General features: G+C 39.4%; 2 protein-coding genes across 6 annotated transcripts in view; one reads left to right on the forward strand and one right to left on the reverse strand.

The window, feature by feature from the left end:
• LOC307042547 (tetratricopeptide repeat protein 16-like) overlaps positions 1-176 on the reverse strand; it is a 29392-nt gene extending 29216 nt beyond the window's left edge. For all 5 annotated transcript variants that reach the window (XR_013809150.1, XR_013809151.1, XR_013809152.1 and 2 more), the window contains exon 1: positions 3-176. Coding sequence is in view for 2 of the 5 variants with exons in the window: in XM_079686500.1 (XP_079542626.1) it covers positions 3-35 (33 nt within the window). In the remaining 3 variants the exon portion in view is untranslated. The remainder of the gene's footprint in view (positions 1-2) is intronic.
• Positions 177-739: 563 nt separating this feature from the next.
• slc2a8 (solute carrier family 2 member 8) lies at positions 740-20081 on the forward strand. The gene is made up of 10 exons (XM_079687439.1): positions 740-1102; positions 3295-3457; positions 7641-7847; positions 10063-10162; positions 12444-12655; positions 12779-12928; positions 13905-14013; positions 15342-15515; positions 17355-17500; positions 18893-20081. The coding sequence occupies exons 1-10, from the start codon at positions 1008-1010 to the stop codon at positions 19037-19039; spliced, it is 1503 nt and encodes a 500-aa protein (XP_079543565.1). The 5' UTR covers positions 740-1007; the 3' UTR covers positions 19040-20081.
• Positions 20082-20682: the final 601 nt, after the last annotated feature.

The following is a 20682-nucleotide window of genomic DNA, read 5'->3' on the forward strand; positions in this document are numbered from 1 at the left end:
ACCGTCTTGTCCTTTATCTCCGCTAAAGTGTCCATTGTGTGTTTCAAATAGCTGATATAGGCTGTTTACATTAGTTCCGTTTCTTTTGCTCTGTTTATTGAGTGTTTCAAATAGCTGATATAGGCTGTTTTACATTAGTTCCGTTTCTTTTGCTCTGTTTATTTCCACCTGTCGATAAAGAGTTGCTGCGGATATGTTGAATCTGGTTGTCACTATGGAAACCTCCATACCACTCCGCGGTCTGGGAAAGGCTTTTATTTTCTAAACAAAGGGTACCAAGAAGAGAGCGAGCTTCCCTTTTCCGGACACTTCCGGTAAAGTTTCAAGACAGCTAATGCACGTATTATGGCCAATGACTGTATTATTATTAGTGTAGCGTCAAAAAGATGTATACTTCATGTTTATACTTGTTAACACAGATGTAGCAACGATATAACTTTACGTAGAGAAGACAATATTAGCGTATAACGTTATGGCTTTACTTAGCAACTAAACGTTAACCTGTTACTAGCTTTAGCTGCCTCATTGAAAATAATGAATCCAAAATGGCTTTGAAAGTTTCACCTTTAGTTAGACAGTGTGGTTTTTCGAGGCTCTATAGTTCCTCACACTTTTTTACACACACTGTTACAAGACGCTCTTTTGGTTCTACACATAGTACACATAATAGACTGTATGGTTATACACAGAGACTTTTATTTTGAAAGCGGGAAACAGCCGGCACAAATGATGATCAGCTGACTGAACTGTTGACAAAGCAAGTTGGCTACCACCGGTGGAGGAAGCAAAAAACATTGCTGATCATTTTGGCGACAAACTTTACTGAAATATCCTATGCATACTTCACGATGACCTGAGATATTGTATTAGATGTCTCTTCGCTTGTGTGGCTGCACAACAATTTGTACACACAAGTAGACGATACTCTGGAAATAGTTTTCGCCTAACCTGTGATCCATGAAAAACGTGAACAAGAAGACCCCAATAGTAACATTACTGCCGTCAGTATGGACATCCAGAACGAGAGTAGAAGGCTGCTGGATGCGGAGGATGGAGATGAGGACCTTACTGGACTCATGTCTGAGCAAGATGCTTATCTGAGGTCAGTTAATACAACCAAACACAGTACCGAGCTGAGTGTAGTCTGTTTTATCAACACAAATATGGATTTTTAAAGTACCATTACAGAAGTCTTACATGTATCTGTATGTTAACTTCAAGGGGCATAGTTCACACCCTTTTAACTGTATGGCAATTCATGCTGGTGTATTACAAACAATTGAATGCACTTCATAATTCAAAGGATCCATTTATTTTTTATTTAATACCTACAAATATAAAATGTTGACTAGTCTCTTGACAATAATGTGCCTATTAGTTGTTCCACTACCATTTGGACGTTATTATTGAAGAGGCTTCACCATGGACCAGTGATGTAATTTGTCAAGTTCTCATTCCTATCATGTGCTCCACAATTACAGCAAAGCAGTCGTTGGCAGTTACACTCTTGGGCCTTAGGGCAACAATACTCATTTAATATACTGTATGTAAAACAGAAAATCTGACAAGTAAAAGCAAAAACGGCTTTAAATAATAGTGCAAGTTATATCCAGCTGGTTAGGATACTCTCAATGATGCGCCCGTAGAAGTATCCTGGAGTCTATGTTTAACCTCCTTAGCCTTTTGGAGGAAGAAGAGCCTCTTGTTCTCTTTGAGATGTTGTTTGCGTGGTGAGTTCTGGTTCACTTTAAGATTGTGGTACGACTGGGCGGTAGTCAATGAAGCAGAGGGCTTTTTGAAACAAGTCCGTAATCATCAGATCTAGGTGATTTGCTGGATTAAGCAGTTTGAAAGGTCTACACATTATGTCCTGTATGTTTTTATTGGGCTCCTGAGTCTTTTGTACTTGCTTAACTGGGGAGATTATGATCTGTGATGGTTCTTAGTCAAAAACATATTTCTGGTGTTGGGGCTCTGGTAGTCAGAAAGAGGTGAGCAATGTATTTTTCATTCTGTAATAATTTTCTTGATTAACAAACACACGTATTAATGTGAAGAGATGCCAGAATGCACTGCCTGTGGACTGTGCTACTGCCACCCAAATCCTTTTAGCCTGCAACATGTCAGAAAACAAGTTTTTTTTTTTTGTTTGTCCATAATCAATCCTGCACTTAAAGGAATTGGTTAAAAATGTTGTTGAGAACATAAAAAAGCACAAATCTTCAGAGAAGCTGGGGTCAGACAGGTGTGTAGTCGGGGAGGGTGCACAGCTGATTGCAGCAGGTGAGTGGAGGTTGAGCCGGGAGCCAGGAGTGACAGCCACCACGCCCACACAAACAACAGAGACAGGGGGAAAAAAAAAAACACAAAGGAGACGGCTGGACCAGTACAGCCACCACAGCGTTACCTAATAGAACTCCACACTATGTCTTACGGTGCCGTGTACCGGAGGGGAGAGAGAGAGAAGCGAATGGGGGGGGGAGAGAGAAGTAATACGGTTTCCTAATAAAGCTGTGGAGAGTATGTGCTGCAGGGAGGCGGATGCACAACGCACCCAGGAACGAACGCTAGCTCCGGTCCTTTTTACTGGGGACTCGATGTCCTGACAGGCTGGTATTTGTGCAACCTGCACAAACACAATACTGCACCATGATTACAAATGGTGAAATACAATGTAAAACTACCGAAAAATACCAGCTCCTTAAAACACAACCGCTCTACTCAACGCAACCTTACTATACCCGCGGTCAGAGAGCGGAGATGTGTCCCCTGTGTGATGTAATATGACGCGTTTGACGTATGACCTTAAAAAAAAGCCGTTTTTAAGAGCAGAGCTCAAAATTGCTCCTTTCCCTCTGAATTCCTGCACTTATGTCTCGTAAAACATATCAAATCCTGCATTCACTTTTTTAATTGTAATTTTCAAGCAAGTTTAAGCATAAATGTAGAAAAAAATAAAAACCTGCAAGATGCTCTTTAATCAATTATTGAATAATGGTTTTAGCAGAACAGTTGTGTAACTGTTGTTTCTTTCCATGCCCTACAGAGGGGAAGAAAGCTAATGGCTAGTCAGCAAGAAAGTGAAGCTGCCTTAAACAGTATAAATGATTTTCAATTTACATACTCCAAATACTTTTCTATCATTGTCTTATGTACTAACACAATACAATTATTATTCTTGTTTAACATTAAAAACAATTGAAAACAGACAGAATCAAAATCACATTATTTTTTGAAAAAAAATGAACACACTGACCTTTGTCCTTCAACTTCTTTCCGTCTTTCTCTCCACAGTAAAGTGAACAACAGGAATCTGTACTTGGCAACGTTTGTGTCTGTTCTTGGTCCCATGAGCTTCGGGTTCGTGTTGGGGTACAGCTCCCCTGCCATCCCAGAACTTACCAGTATCAGTGACCCTCGGCTGCGGCTGGACGCTAACCAGGCCTCCTGGTTTGGGGTAGGATGTTACCATATTACTTGGCTCAAAGCAGAACTGCTTTTAGAAGATGTGTTTTTAACATATCAGCAGTTTTATGTCACCACATGTTGCCCACACACATCTCATTGGATTCACATGGGTTCAAAACATGGTAAAAGTATAAAGAAATACAAAAAAAACTAAGTAAATTGATCATCCCAGTTTTTATTAAACCACATTATTTTTCAACAGTTTTTGATCTCAGCTAGTGCTTTTTTGTAGCCTGTCTAACAGGCCCGGCCTCAGCCTCTCAGCGACTTTGTTTGTTTCCTGCTGTCGCTATATTTTGTCAACAAAAAACAACACAACAAGCACACAAGGCGTAAGGCGATCATCATCAAACAGCGCATGGATTAAGGATCTATTGGAGGAGAATGGAGATAAGAAATCATTGGAAACATTGACGGAGGTAAGCACTGGCTGTTAATAAAGACTGCAGTTTTGGAAGCCGCATTCAACGCAGATCACGGCCAGGTAAGCCTTACCACTGAATGTGCACATATTCACCGCCGTGTATCTGTATATCTCCACTCTGTTGCATGGAAGTTGCATGGAAGTTGCGCTGCTCTGTTGACGTGGAAATGTGATGCTTTTCAAGGAATTTTCTTCCGATCTGTGAGTGTGTTACAATCAAACGAATGCACTGAAGAAGTTCCAATAATCAAACGGAGAAAATTAGTCAAATAAATGTTGACGTGGAAAATGTTGAAATTGACTATGAGAAAAGAGAACGCAAATTCACTGTGAAGGCATTGGTAAATAACACAGAAAAACTTCAACGGGAACGTAAAACCAGTGTGAATAAAATAAAAACACTCATACCAGAAATAAAAGCACACGAGAGAAAGGGGAAATGCCTCAAACTCATTTAGATAATTTAATTCAACTGGGTGAAAAAGCCATTATTTCACATGAAATGTTGATTCCTTTGCTCCCAGAGGGTGAACTAAAGAAACAAAAGGAATGGTTTGCCAGTATCTTGGAATACAGTGAAAGCTTTCAGAAGGACATTACACAGTGGTTAAAGGAGCCACAAGAGGATTTTGCCACAATAACTGCTGCTGTGCTGGATCAAAAACAAAGCATTCGGATGGAATGAACTCTTATATTGAACAAAGAAACCTTAAACCACAAGCCCTCTACACTGCCAAGGACAATATAAATGCTCCACAAATGTTGCTAAACCAAAGAGAGACTAGCAATGACTTATTGGAGCCAACAACACGGCCTAATGAGAAAATGTCACCTTGGTTCCTTTCCTCAGAGCTAGTATCCCTTAAAAAATCCAATTTGGAAACACAAATGAATCATGGAGATACTTTGAACTCAAGTGAAGATCAAAACAACATACTGGGCATTATGAGAAAACAAAGTGAAATAACCGCACTATTAATAAAACAGCAATGTCTTTCATCCTTGCCAAAGAGAGAGATTCCAGTTTTTTATGGCGACCCGTTAAAATATCATACATTTATGAAGGCTTTTGAGAATGGTGTTGAAAAAAACACAAACGGCTACAGTGACCGACTCTATTTTTTGGAGCAGTACACTGAGGGTCCTATAAGAACCGAGGATGTTAAGGCTCTGCAAGACTACAGTTTCTTCCTTAGAGTATGTGCAAACGCAATGGAAGAGGTGCCGTATTTGCATGAGCTTGACATGGCTCTGAATATGATGATCATAATAAGAAAGTTACCTTACTATTTCAGAGACAAGTGGAGAACTTTAGCCTGTGAGCTGCAGGAGAGGAACAGCCGCAGAGCAACATTCTTTGACATCACACATTTCATTGAGAGACAAGTTAAAATCTTAACCGACCCAGTATTTGGAAACATTCAAGATGCTCCCTTCATAACACAAAATACTGGTTTAAACAGATCACAGCCTCACTCACATTTTGTAGGAACTGGCTTTGCCACCACTGTAGCTCTTGTAGAAAATGAAACCCAGACAGATACTGAATGGAAGGAACACATTCCGACAAAATTGAGGACATGTCTGTGCTGCGGAGGAGGTCACACCTTGGACTCGTGCCATCAGCTTGAAAAAGGAACACACAATGAGAAGATGGGCTTCCTGATGGAAAAAGGTGTCTGTTTCGGCTGTTTGTGTGGGGGGCCCATTAGCAGAAATTGCAATAAACTAATTTCCTGTTCAAAATGTGGCTTCAAACATCCAACCATACTTCACATCCCTTCCAATGAAGCAAGACACAATCCTGCTCAAGCCAAGAATACATCAGTTATCAGTGGACAGCACACTGGTTTCAAGTGGCCTTACCGGGTCTGGTGATGACAACTGTAAACTTCCCATAGTTCCAGTGCAAGTCAAGTCAACGAAAGGCAGCAAGATTGTCACCACCTATGCTTTCTTGGACCCAGGAAGTACAACAGTGTTTTGTACAGAGGATGTGATGCACAAGCTCTGCCTAACTGGAAAGAAGACGCAGATTCTTTTACGAACCATGGGCCAAGAGAGGGTCGTAAATAGCCATATTGTGTTCGGACTATGAGTAGCTGGCTTAAAAAATGACAATTTCTGTGAACTGCCACAAAGCTACACCCAAGAGTGCATGCCTGCCAGCAGTGGGAACATTCCTAGACAAGCGGGCCTACAGAGATGGCCTCATCTAAAAAACGTTAATTTGCCTGAAATAAATGCAGGGATTGGACTGTTGATAGGAACCGATGTTCCTAAGGTCTTGGAACCATTGGAAGTCATATGCAGTGTGGAGGATGGACCCAATGCGAGCAGGGCAATCCTAGGCTGGACAGTGAATGGACCACTTAAAGGAGTGAGTGGGAATGCAATGGACTTTGACAAACCAGAAGTATCTGTGAACAGAATCTCAGTTGTGAATTTAGATGACCCTTGGCAACAGCAGTTCAGCACAGACTTCCCTGAATGCAGATTGGAGGAACAAGCTGGAATGTCAAGAGAGGATCTCAAGTTTATGAAGTTTGCGAAGAAAGTGTTTTCTCAGCAAGAGCAAGAGTCGAAGAAGTGTAAAAAGAAAAGTATTAAAGATGAGAAAAAGCCTCATCCCAAATCCCAACAACAGCCCTCTCCTTCAACGGCTGCTCAGAAAGGCGCCCGCTGCAAGCAAAAGAAATGTAACAGCCACCGTGTTCAACAAGGTGGAGACTGTGGAGAACAAGATGAAGTGGACCAACGTGCTCTACAAGGCTGAAGGACTCGAAATCAAAGACGACGAGGACATGCTGCGCTCCTCGTTAAAGAAGGAGTGGGGCGATCGAAGCAAGAATATCGTGGAGAAGATGCAGAAATGGCACGAAGAGACGGAAGAACATCCGACATCAGTGACATCTTTACCACAATATTGACTCTTTTCGACTGACAGACTTAAAGAACACTAAGGATTCTTTTTGACTGAGCCTAGGTGGTGGTACCTTTTTGCCTAACTGACTTGTGACTCGTATAAAGAAAGAAGAAGGAAAACTACACATGCATGAACTGCAACTGTATGGACTTGATTACCAAGCTATAATTGTCACATGTCTCCCATTGTAATAATGTTAGTAATTATTATGTATACTAACCTAATAATTAGAGGCTGGTGTGTAGGAGCCATGAAACGACACTGGGCCGTACTTTTTGTTGACCGCACGTTTTAATGATTTCTTTGATTAATATAACAATGTACATGTCCAAGGAAAATAAGTTGATCATCCCAGTTTTCATTAAACCACATTGTTTTTCTACAGAGTTTTTGGTCTCAGCTAGTACTTTTTTGTAGCGTGTCACACAATATCTAACAGGCCCGGCCTCAGCCTCTCAGCGACTTTGTTTGTTTCCTGCTGTCGCTATAATTATTGTGACACGTGTTTTGGCACATTTTATGTTTTTATATTTGCATCCTTTCTGAAGCTGCAGCGTGTTTCTCCTATTGTAAATGTTCTTGGCCGTTGTAAATGGTTTGCACCCGTTGGCCAGCATATAAACCTTTTATAAATCGAAATAAGTATCATGAATAATCATGAGTGAAATGTTTGGACAGAAAAGCTAGGCAGTAGAGAAGAGCAGATTTCTGACAACAATCTACTTCTAATGTGTGCTTGGAGTTTTCATATTGGGCGAATACTTAGTGAACTGTTAATATGACACTATATTTCCCCAAGGCTCAGTGTTGTTTATTTCTCAGTCCATAGTGACGGTGGGGGCGGCGGCCGGCGGCCTGCTGGGCGGATGGATGGTGGAGAAGTTCGGCCGGAAGCTCAGTCTGATGTTCTGCTCACTGCCGTTCGTCTTCGGTTTCACCATGATCATCGCAGCTCAGAACGTGTGGATGCTGTACGTCGGCAGAGTGCTCACCGGCCTCGCCAGCGGGGTCACCTCACTTGTGGTCCCGGTAAGTAGCACCGGCACGCTTTCCAACACCTAAAGGAATTGATTATCATTTGTATTGAGAACAGAAAAAGAGCACATGTTTGGAGAAGCTGGAGTCAAATAATGTTAATCAATTAAATTGAATAATTGTTCTAGCAGAAAAGTAGTTTCACTGTTGTTTCTCTCCATGCCCTACAGAGGGAAAGAAAGCTAATGGCTAGTCAGCAACAAAGTGCAGCTGCCTGAAACAGTATGAATGATTTTCAACCGAAATACTCCAAATACTTTTCTATCATTTTATATTGGTGAATGAGTCAATGAAATGAACACTCCCCGGTATCGCCTTTTTACTTCAGACGTTGTGATGTGAAAACATTCATATATAAGCAGCGGAACTGTCATTGATTCCAAATTGGGAAAATTGTTTTGTTGCAGCAGCAAAATATATAAATATATCCAATTCGACTCCAATCCAACTTTATTTCTATAGCACATTTAAAAACAGTTGACCAAAGTGTTGTACATCAATAAATATAAATATATAAAGAAATAACAGATAGGACATAAAAACAAATGTAGAACACAGGACAATAAAAAACATAGCCACAGACTGAAAACTCACATACGTGACGTAAAAACAATATAAAGCCCCAATTTAAAAGTCTATGTAAATATATGCAGATTAACAGTAAGGCAAGGCAAGACAATGCAAGTTTATTTATATAGCACTTTTCAACACAAGGCAATTCAAAGTGCTTTACAAAAAATGAAAGACATTAAGAAAATGGCCTTTTTAAAATCAGTCATTAAAAAGAAAAGTTAATAAAATAAACATTAAAAGAAAAAAAAATACATGGATAAAAGTTACAGTGCAGTTTAAGATGTGAATAGTTCAATTAAAAGCAGCAACAAAAAGAAAAGTCTTCAGCCTAGATTTAAAAGTAGTAAGAGTTGCAGCGGACCTGCAGGTTTCTGGGAGTTTGTTCCAGATATTTGGAGCATAATAACTAAACGCTGCTTTACCATGTTTAGTTCTGACTCTGGGGACAGAAAGCTGACCAGTCCCTGAAGACCTGAGAGATCTGGATGGTTCATAATTTAGCAGGAGGTCAGAAATGTATTTTGGGCCTAAACCATTCAAAGCTTTATAAACCAGCAGCAGTATTTTTGAAATCTATTATTTGACACACAGGAAGGAAGTATAAAGACTTCAGAACAGGAGTGATGTGATCCACTTTCTTAGTGTTAGTGAGGACTCGAGCAGCGGCGTTCTGAATCAGCTGCAGCTTCCTAATAGATTTTTTAGTGAGACCTGTGAAGACACCATTGCAGTAGTCCAGTCTACTGAAGATAAAAGCATGGACACGTTTTTCCAAATCCTGCTGTGACATTAGTCTTTTAATCCTAGATATGTTCTTTAGGTGATAGTAGGCCGATTTAGTAACTGTTTTAATGTGACTGTTGAAACTCAGGTCAGAGTCCATGACTACACCTAGATTTAGAAAGTAGAAAAATGTAAGTCTATAAATAGAAAATAAACAGTAAAAATCCACTTATAGACATAGACTTACAACTTAAACAGCGTATATAAACATAGGGTACTAAATAAATAACAAAAGTATGCAAATAGCCATTTTTTTAAATTAAAATGTGATTGCATTACAGGTATGTCTGTGGAATATTAGCACATCTGTTTGCGTTGTTACTGTATGCTGCATATTTATAAAACATCAATAACTACATTCCAGATAACTTTTTTAATGTGTCTCTTATACATATTTTCCCCGACAAATTACTTTAGAGCTTAAACATTTGGTAAGACAATTAATGTATTTACAGAAAATGAAATGTCAACTGTTCATGTATTTGATAAATATTGATTAATCACTCAAGTATTTTATAAAGCAACATTGCCAAACACTCTCTGCTTTTATAAATATAGAGCCTTTGCTAGGTTTTCTATTTTACATTATTGTTCTATCAAATAACAAAACAAGCATTTTGATGTGCTGGTAACTTTGGACCAATAATTAATTAATAAGTAAGTAAACAGCATCTGAATCAATATTAACGCAACAAAAGAATATTAATAGTAATATACCTATGATTTTTGGCTATAGCTGCAACTTGTTTGTTTCTCTTTTACTCAGTTCGATAATGAAAATAGTTTGATTGTGTGTCTTTGGGATCACTGAGCGTTCTCTGGTGTCATTTTCTCTTTGTCTCTCTTCATACAGCTGTATATCTCTGAGATGGCCCATGAGCGGGTACGCGGGACCTTAGGCTCCTGTGTGCAGCTCATGGTGGTGATAGGCATCATGGGAGTGTATCTCGCAGGTATGTCTCCTCAGCTTTATGTCTTTATGGCAGTGGCAAACCGTGTCTATCACACGGTTCGGTTCCCCCCCCCCGCGGCATTATAATGTCAGTCTTTTCACTGAATTGTCGTCTTGAAAAGGGTACTCACAACAATTCCGAAACAACTTCATCTTCACCTGTTGCACTTGTCATTTCAACGTTAAAAACAATAACACGGCATGAATTGCTTCGTCGCATTCGTCTGTCTCGAACCAGTTAACTAGCGGGCCTTCTAGAGTACCCTGGAGGGAAACTCTGAAAGAATACGCCCATTGGCTACACATCAATATATGATTGGTTGATCAAACTGTCAGTCCAAACGTACGCTCTCATTCAGTGCTACGGCCAGGGCATTCTATCAAGGATATAGAATACCTTGGTTGAAGGATATTCTACCCAGAGACCCAGAACAAGATCTGATTGGTTGCTTTCTTCTCTAACACAAAACCACTGAAATGCTTAGTGCATGGTCTGAGAAGGACAAACAAATCAACGTAACACTGTAATATTACAGATCAACAACACAGATACGATTCTCATTTATTCATTTTATATACATTTTATTTATATAATTAAATCGATTTTTTGTTTGTTTTATCTGAGTGTTCCAGGGTATTCTCTGAATACCTTGAAGGCCCTGACGGTTCGCCACTGCTTTATGGAGTCCTTCAATCTCATTTAATAAAGTCTGACTACAGGATATTGAAACTTGCTGAATGTTTAAGAAACAGAAGTCGCCCGAGGTCACATTTTACAAGCTGTATATCATTAACTTCCAGCGTATGACAGTAGCTGCAAAATACATAGCTACAAATCTTATCTCAAAGTGTGTAATCGGTCGTTCTGGTTATTATCTGTATTCATTATCTTCTCTAAATACTTAAACCTGTAAACCAAGTAAACCTGCTTGGTTAAAAATGTCCTGAGGTTGCTATACTGTTTCAAACGTCTGGTTCAAAGGTTGTGGTGCATCATTTGACGTCCTCAAATATGATCGGAGTCCCGTGCTGCCTCTTCTACAGCCTCACTGACCTGCCGCTCGCTAATCTTGTTAGCCGCATGCCATTCACTTTGACCCAATAGAAGATGTGTGTCCCATGACATGGGTTGTCTCCTGTGAGAGGACATGTATATATTATGTCGTTTGCCCTTTAATGTGTCACACATTTGGTATTATTCAATGTGATATAAAGGAATCCAATTTTCACAGTAGTAACGGTTTGGTAGTTTTCAAACTAGGAACACGAATTGGAATCTAATTTTGTCACATGCCAGCTGCTGTTCAGCACAAAGGTGAACACTGTGGTTGTTGAAAAGCCAGTGGAACAATCAGATCTGCTGGCAAATGTATTTTTGGATGCAGCAGATGAAGACGGCCGTGACTGGACAAGGCTCCTCTTTGTCCTGCAGCCTTCAGTCTGACACGCACACAACTGGGGGGAAAAACTCGATACTTGGTCCAACGATTTGAAAATACAGACAAGAAGGAAAGAAGGAAATTCAGGCAAATTAAGTCCCTTTTGTGGAGATAATACCTTGTCCATTGCCAACATTGGCTGCGAAAAAAAACAAAAACACTAAAAGATTTGCATCGCAAGGGCTCCCTCAATAAAAGTTAAAAGGTTTTTTCAATTACATTTTGGAATATCTCACAAATAAGCTCTTTGACAAAAACACTTTTTTAAGCCTAAAGCCAATTATCAAAAGTACAACGCTAACGCTAGGCTATACATGAACTGCATCAATGTCGCACGGTTGAACATCTAAGCTAAAGGCGGCTAATGTTCGGAGTGATTACGTTTAGTAGTGTTATTTGTTCACCAGAATAATCTCACAGATTAATAGTACATATTAATCACCAGAAGTTAAATCTACGTTATAAACAAACAACATCACGTCGCAACGGCTTCGCATCTCCACCGCTAAGCTTAAGGCGGCTAATATTGTTTGCATGATTACTTTTAGTAGTTTAATTTAGCCACTGCTTCTAGCAACCACTCTTTTTAGGAGACATAGAAGCTTCAGAGTTCAGACATTCACAAGTGGGGTATTTACTGATGTATTTTATGTCTTTGAACATCATTTAAAAATACCTTCAGCTTGTGTTGACAACAAACCATATGTCATGCCTTCACTCAAAAACACCTTCGAAAAATGTTCAGATTAGCTAACTGGAAGTGTTAGAATGCTAACTCATTTCTGGGTTATAAAACTCATTCCTGCACCACTATCTTCTGAGCTGTGTGACCTCGTCCTGCAGGGCTCTACCTAGACTGGCGCTGGCTGGCAATCTGCTGCTCCATCCCGCCTACGCTGCTGATGGTCTGCATGTGCTTCATGCCAGAGACGCCGCGCTTCCTTCTGTCACAGGGCAAGAGGCGGGAGGCCGAGGAGGCGCTGCGTTTCCTGCGAGGTCCGGACGCCCCCATCGAATGGGAGTGCGCCCGCATCGAGGATGCCTGTAATGAGGAGGTGAGTCTGGAGAGTTTTTACAATGATTTTTGGTCTATCCATGAAGAACATTTATGAATGAAATGTCTCACTGATGGTTTTTTAAAGCGTTTGGTCAGTGAGAACATATGTGTTTCCTCTCAGGGCTCTAGATTCCAAATGTCCGACCTGAAAGACCCTGGAGTCTACAAGCCTGTGATGATCGGGGTCATGTTGATGATATTTCAGCAGATGACGGGAATCAACGCCATCATGTTCTACGCAGAGAACATATTTGAACAGGCACATTTTAAGGTGAGAAGGCTTTTATCTGTGATTTATTCCATCGGATAAATCACAGATTATAAATAAAATGTTTGTTCCTGTGGAAATGTGGTTTTGTGACAGTTAGTCGATTTGCAAAGAAGTAAATAAAAGATAGGATAAAATATTTATATGAACATAAGAAGATAAAGTATTAATTAAAAAGTGACAAACTAATCTATCATCATCATTCTAAACATTACAAATGAAAGTAAAATGTAAACTAAAAGATACTTTACAATTAAAAATACAAACAGTTATATCAACCTGAGAAGTAATAATGTGAAAATTAGCATGTTTATTACTTTATATTAAATAAAAACTGTATTTGTGCTCCTGTTCTGTCCCCTGTCGCCTTGAGAAAACGTTTTAATGTAATGATTGATAGCTATGTGCTACGCAAAGCAAAATAATTGAAATCATTGTTGGACTTTTTTCCAGGAATAGTTCCACATTGAGAGAGCCTGTTATTCCCTGGTCAGAACCTGATGATATGTCTAAAGAGGCCCGATTATGCTTTGGGGGTTCTCCCTTTTCCTGTAGTGTGTTACTGTATATAGGTTTTTCTGCATTCTTCAAAGGCTAGAGGGGGTTTCAGAGGGGGTTTCTCTCCCACACACTCCCCCCCCCCCCCCCCCCCCCCCCCCCCCCCCCCTGCCTGAATCACCTCCATTGGACTCCTTTGTTTTACTTCTGTGACATAGTGACATGTCAAAAAATATAATTATGAAACGTGAACATTTGTGTAATATTGCCCCCCTTAAGGATATACTGAAAAATATTGTTTCTGATTATAAATAAAAACAATATACAACAACTAAATCTAAACGCAAACAAAAAGTAATGATTTGACTACATTTCAATCATAAATCCCTTTGATTTGTTGGTACATGAAATTGTAATTCTTACCATGTATGATGTATATGTTTTTTTAAAGCGTCAATGTGAATGTGTTGTTGTTTCTCAGGAGAGTGACCTGGCCTCGGTGATCGTGGGTCTGATTCAGGTGGTCTTTACGGGAGTGGCCGCGCTGATCATGGACAGAGCTGGAAGAAAAATCCTTCTCATCATCTCAGGTATTTTCAATCCAACTTCATACTTTAAACACATATGTGACAGCACTCTAATACACCCTCCCTGCTTGGAGGAAATAACATTTGCCTTTAGTTTTAGTAACATTATGTAATTTTGAAAATAACAACTAGGAGGCAATAATTCATGCATTTTTCCCCCGCATTCTGTAAAACAATATTGCAGGGCTGATTACAAAATGCTGGGGTTAAACAAATGTTTTATGAAGATGTAATAATGCCATATGAATAATTATAAGCAACATGGATTCTTGACCTGCATAAAGCATTGTTTAGCACACTAAGATCATATCTATCTGGTCCTTCTCAAAGTGTTTGTATAAGTAATAAAGTGTAGGCAATCAAACCATGATCAGTGCTACAAGGCTCCATTTTGGGACCACTGTTGTTCATGCAATTATATTAATGAATATCAGTTTTTGAGGATGTGGACATTCAGATATATTCTATGTACACGGTTAATCCTGTAATAATCAAATACAAACCGTGTATCCACAGCTTGGTGTGAATGGATAAATGATCAAAAACTTAAATCACAAAGCAAAAAGATCAAAATACAGTCAATGTACCACAATCCTAAGAAACTCAAGAGATGCAAAATCATCAGAAGTTCAAATAACAAAACATCCATCAATGATTTAAATAAAATGAGGGCTCATTGCTTAAACATTTGTAGTGAGTGTGGGTCCTTCAACACTCTGAAAATAGTCCAGTTCAATATAAGGTGGATATGGGTGTTTATGAATACAGAGTTCAGAGTGTGGCGTTTGGGTGCAGGTTAGAGTGTAAGGTTTTGGGGGGATTGGAGGAGAAAACCTGGAAGTGGCAGAGAAAAATTTACCTGGAGGTCCAGGCAGGCCAGGGAAGATCCCAGAGCATCACATGCAGGTCAAAAGATGATTAATTGTATTCATCCCACCAGCTCCCGGGGTAATGTGTTTTCAAAAGTACAGCCTGGTTGACCAAAAAAGTCCCCAAAAATGCAGCAAGGTTAATAAACTGGATCAGACTCCCACTTCTTTCCTCTTTCAGCATTTTTTCACAGCCCTGTCATCTCCTTTGTGCAACTTTCAGCAGTCATCTCCTTTCCTCTTCAGCTCACAGGTGTGGCTTATTTGTCAAAATAGCTTCCTCCAGCTCTCAGGTGTGGATTGTTTAGCCCCTCCCCTTTATGATCAGGGAAGGAATCTTTTTTTATTTTGCCCCTTCCTGCTACCAGCGTAGTAGAGGAGTAGGGTTTGAAATATTACCTGCACAGCTATTTTTACCAAATTATCATAACAGACTTTGCTTGTTTCCCATTCATAATCAAGGTGTTGCCATGGCGATCAGCACCACAGCGTTCGGGGTTTACTTCTACCTGGTGTCTAAAAATCACCCCCCCACACTGGGACTCTTGGTGCTGGACATCCAGAGCGCAGCGGGCGAGGAACCCCATGCTGACCTGGCCTGGCTGGCCCTGGCCAGCATGGCTGTCTTCATCACAGGTGAGACCCTGACTCCCTGACACAACTCTAACCCTGTCATTAAAGGCCCCGACACACAGAACAAGCGCCAAAGAGCAAGTTTAGACATGTTGTGCCTGATTAAATTGTCTGGATATTGATAGATATTGCATTACAATATGCTGATGATTGTGATTTCCAGGGTTGTAAGAAGTAATCAGATCCTTTACTTTGGTAAAAGTACTAATACCCTTCTGTTAAAATACTCCTCTACAATTTAAAGCCATGCATTTAGACTTTACTGAAACTAAAGTATTTAAATTATGATAATGATAATAATAATAATTCATTACACTTATTAGAGTGCTCAAAGCGCTTTATATTACATATTACACATATCAGACATACAATTAAAGGGATACTATTGTGCTTTTGGGTTTTTTTCCCTTTCCTGTAGTCTGTTATATAGGTTTTTGTGCATGCAAACGGGGCTAAAATCCCTGTCCCTTTATGAACATTAAAGCATGTAAACATGTCACAGTAGAGGCACAAAATAAAAATGTCCACCTGAACATTTGCAGAATTTTTAATCCACAGCAATGCATCATATTCCACTAGATCATCATATGTTTATAGCGTTCCTGTGAGAACTATACATTTCTTCTCAGAAAAGCCTTCTTTATCTAAATTATGGCCATGCTTTTCCTAGCTAATCCAAGAAGCTTTTGAATGAGCTTGAAAAAAAGGATAATTTTAATAAAGGAACGCTTTGTCCTTCAAATTATCACAGATATTCAAAATCTAACTTCATATAATCACAAGTTGCATACAATTTGAAATGGACTAGTATGTCCAGTTTGTTTTTAAAGGTCCCATGTCATGGCCATTTCTACTGATCATAATTCCATTGTTGAGGTATATTAAAATAGATTTACACTGTGCAATTTTCCAAAATCACATTGGTTTCTCATACAGCATCTCTGTATAGTATGTGTATTCACTCTCTGTCCTAAACGGCTTGTTGGAGCTCCTGCCCCCCCCTCCCTGTGAGCCCAGCGTGCTCTGATTGGTCGAGAAGCTGACAGGCTCGTTGCTGCTCGCACACACACACACACACACACACACTGCTGCGGGAGCAGACAGGCTCGGCGATACAGCGAGAACAAGCGAAACTCATCCTGAGCTCACACAAACACTCACAGGCGAAGTAAAAACAATAAGTGTGGCTTGATATTGAGTAAGAAAAAGGTTTATAACGCTGTGAGAATGGGTCTGCGGAGAGCATTTCGCCGCGATCCCAATGTAGTAGCCCGAAAAACGTTTACCCATTGAAACAGTCGTGGTAGATACCTTATTTGTTTTAAACATCATAAATACACAAACAACAATGAATACTTACAGGTTGTGTACTCGAATCTCCCGCTGGTCCAAACAAAGTAGGAACAGCATTGTTCTTCAGTGCCCTACGCTGTACTTATCCGGAATGAATCGCTGAAAGGTTTGGGAAGCTTTGTTTCGTGAAAGGCTGGCAGAGGGTGCGGCCATAGCTCTGGGCATGGCTACTGGGTATCCCCACGTACTAGCGATACCCAGGAAGTAAATGAGAAATCTCCAACAAGGCGTTTTGGGGAGGTATTTTCTGTGTTAGAGTTTTACTCGCTACAGGGTGTACTTTGAGGGTTTTTGACTCTGCAGATCGTTAAAAACCTTCATAACACACAAGGGGACGGGTAATAACCGGAAAAGCATGACATGGGACCTTTAAGCCCTTGGTTGAATCTTTAATTGTTTCCTTGCACCACTGGGAATATTTTAGTTTAGAACATATGGACTGTGTGCCTCCACAGGTTGCACGATATTAATAATCGCTGTTGTGTTCAGGTTTCGCTCTCGGTTGGGGTCCCATCCCGTGGCTGATTATGTCGGAGATCTTCCCGTACAAAATTAGGGGGGTGGCCAGCGCAGTGTGCGTCCTCACCAACTGGAGCATGGCTTTTATCATCACCAAAACCTTCCAAGACATGATGGTGAGTGATCAACAGCACTCTATTTCAAAATAGATTTTTGGGACATTTTATGTTTTTAATGGGAAGCCAAATAGAATGGGTAAAGATATATATATATGTATATTGTATATTTGTCAAGTTGTTTAGTGATAATGAGTATGTTTTCCGGAGGTCATTTTGTGTATGCTATACAGGCAATAGATACACATAAATGACAGGACAGTATGATGAGATGACAGTCCCAGCTGAAACAAAAAAAAGTTCAAATGAAATTAAATAAATAACAAAAGACAAAACGGAAGTGTTCGTGGTGCGAAACCTGAAATAAGGTCTGTTGGTAACACAAGCTGAAGAGATTTTCCACGTTTTGTTCTACGACATAAAATACGTCAGTAAATACTCCACTTGCGAACGTCCGAAGCTTCTCCGTGTATCATAAAAAGGAGGTTGCTAACGGGTGAATAAATGGGACTACTAAACGTCATCACGCCGACCCAAGTCTGCCTTTAGCTTAGCGGTGGTGATGTGCAGCCATGCCAAAAATACATCATCACTGCCCCACTCTTATGTGCATATCATAATTATTGTTCCAAATAATCTCTTCGCTGGTATTGGCCCATTGTTATGGTAATATATACTTCTGGAAAATGTGCTATTTTTTACAGGACGCATAACTTATTGGATATAGTCAACGAAACCTCTATGATCCTGATTATTTCATCTTGACAGAAAAACATTATAAACATTTAATCTCTTAATCTATGACATGATTATTCAAGTAATTTATTCGTTTCACTTTAACCAACGTAAGGAATTTGTTGCTTCTCAGTTTCATATCAACGTAAAATTATCTTCGTTTGGTTTTGAACATTGGTCCTACAAAATAAAAAAAGATGTCAGTCTGGAAAATGCAAAAAATAAAATGAGTTTTAAAGTTAACTGACATTTTATAATGTTAATAAAAAAAGGAATTTGTATGTGTTTTGGTTAGAGCTTCACGATAAAGACAAATATAAATCATTGCAATTATTTGGACTGATATTGCCGTTGCGATTCGCAATATCTGAGGAAATAGTCATTTTTGAAACATTATTCACAATATTGTTGAAAAATAATATGAAATAATCTTTTCTTTAGACAGGATCTGTACCAAACAAGGATTTTTTTTATTAAGTCTGTAGAATGCCTTTTCATACTTTATGAAATATTCCATCCAGAAATATATTTTCACTTATTTACTTATTTACCAAAATATTATGTTTGCTATGATTTGGATATTGCACTAGTCCATATTGCGATTTCGATACAGTTGTGAATCATTGGGCAGCCCTTGTTTTGGTATCAACTGTGAAACAATGCAAGTTTCCTCTTTCAACTTTTCCAACATCTGCATCTAACTGTGACCTTTTCCAGAGTCTTCTGAGCAGCGCAGGAACCTTCTGGCTCTTCGCCTCCATGTGCACCGCCAACGTCATCTTCACCATCGCCTTTGTCCCAGAGACAAAGGGCAAGACACTGGAGCAGATCGAAGCCATCTTCAGAGGGACGTCAGGTCCATGAAGGCCCTCCTGAAGAAACACACATGACATAAACTGAAAAGTCCCAGACCTTCTATATCTGGGCTGGCTAATGCTCAGGACTCTGCGCGGGAATTTAAACTAATTATTTTCAGTCAGTATGATTTAAAGTTAAATTCATAAAATATTTTTTTTCAAGGATTTATTGGAAAGTTGTTATAACAACTGTAATATGTAATGAATGTCACAATGTGGGCGAACGCGTTACAACGGCCCAAAACACTTCCATTAGGAGTAACGTGTTGCAATTTTAAAAAAGAATGCAAAAAACCCCACAAATGTGACAAAACACATGCAAAATAAGAACCATCTTCAACTTGACAGCACATGCCCAGCATTTTGAAAACCTTCACCAACTTGAGGAAACATGCAAAGGGTTTACTAAAAGCAGATGCAAAACACTGCAAATAAAGAAAAAAAGCTGTTTCCATTTTGTTTTGAGCTTCTTGCAGTGATTCGTTTGTGAAGCGATTTTAAGAAACTCTGCGTATGTTACGTCAAGTTGGCGAAGATGTTTCTTCCTTTGGATGTGTTTTGGCACTTTAGAGTGTTTATATTTACATCGATTTTCAGTGCAGCGCTTTTCTCCTTCCTCTGATTTGGACCGCTGCAGCGTGTTTGCGCGGATCGTCCACTGTAGAATGTTTTACATATTGCTTTCTAAAAGTGTTTTTTTACAAAATTCAACAGATGCAGTGTCTTAATGTATTACATTGTGTCAATTGTTTTACATCATTTGGTGTTTTTAGATAATGTGTTGGTTTTATTGAAATAATTCAGATCATGTTTACAGGGTGTGGTTTATGGTTGAACTGTATTGATTTTTAATGAAGTCTGTTTCTAATATTTTGTATATGAGTGAGGTGGGATTACACTAAACTCATCTCTTAAGCGTTGACCAATCACAACAGAGCCGGCCAGCTAACCAATCAGAGCAGACTGGGCTCTGGTTTCAGACAGAGGGTGAAAAGAGGTGCTGCAGCACAGGCAGTATGAGATAAATAAAGAGCTTTTTGAACATTAAATGTCGCAGCACAAAATACATATATGGACCTGACAGTTAGCATAAAAGGTCCAATGAAACAAAGAATTTTGCAGAATCTTTATCGTACTGATGTTTTGGGAGGCGAATTATTTATGTGACTGGAGTCTGACTAATTGTTTTTCTTATACCATTGCTATTAAATAATTTCAACTCGATTATTATTATTAAAAGACAGCCTGGGATGCAGAAGGCAGAAAGAATACCCTTTTAAAAATGATGGCAGGAAGATCTATCCGTGAAATTGCAATTAATTTATAACCGAATATTCAACATTAATTTCAGGTGTTGTGTTGAAGAGGCTGAAACATAAAAGTCAGTTGAGAGAAAAGGGTACAGCTTTTTAAACCTTTGTATAAAAAAGGTTCACACAAAGCTTCATAGTTGGATGTGAAGAAGAATGGGCTACAGTTGAGCTATAGCCTATCTGTTGTCGTGAGCAGGACACTTCATAAATCACTCTTTTGAACCTCTGATTTTCGCTTTTTTTTTTACTTTTACATTCTTGTCAGGCATTGTTTTGGATTTCTGATTATTTCTGATTAAATTAGCCACAGCTGGACAAAGAGGCCTGCGTACACTTG

Source organism: Notothenia rossii (genome assembly GCF_949606895.1).
Source record: "Notothenia rossii genome assembly, chromosome: 6".
Lineage (NCBI taxonomy): Eukaryota > Metazoa > Chordata > Actinopteri > Perciformes > Nototheniidae > Notothenia > Notothenia rossii.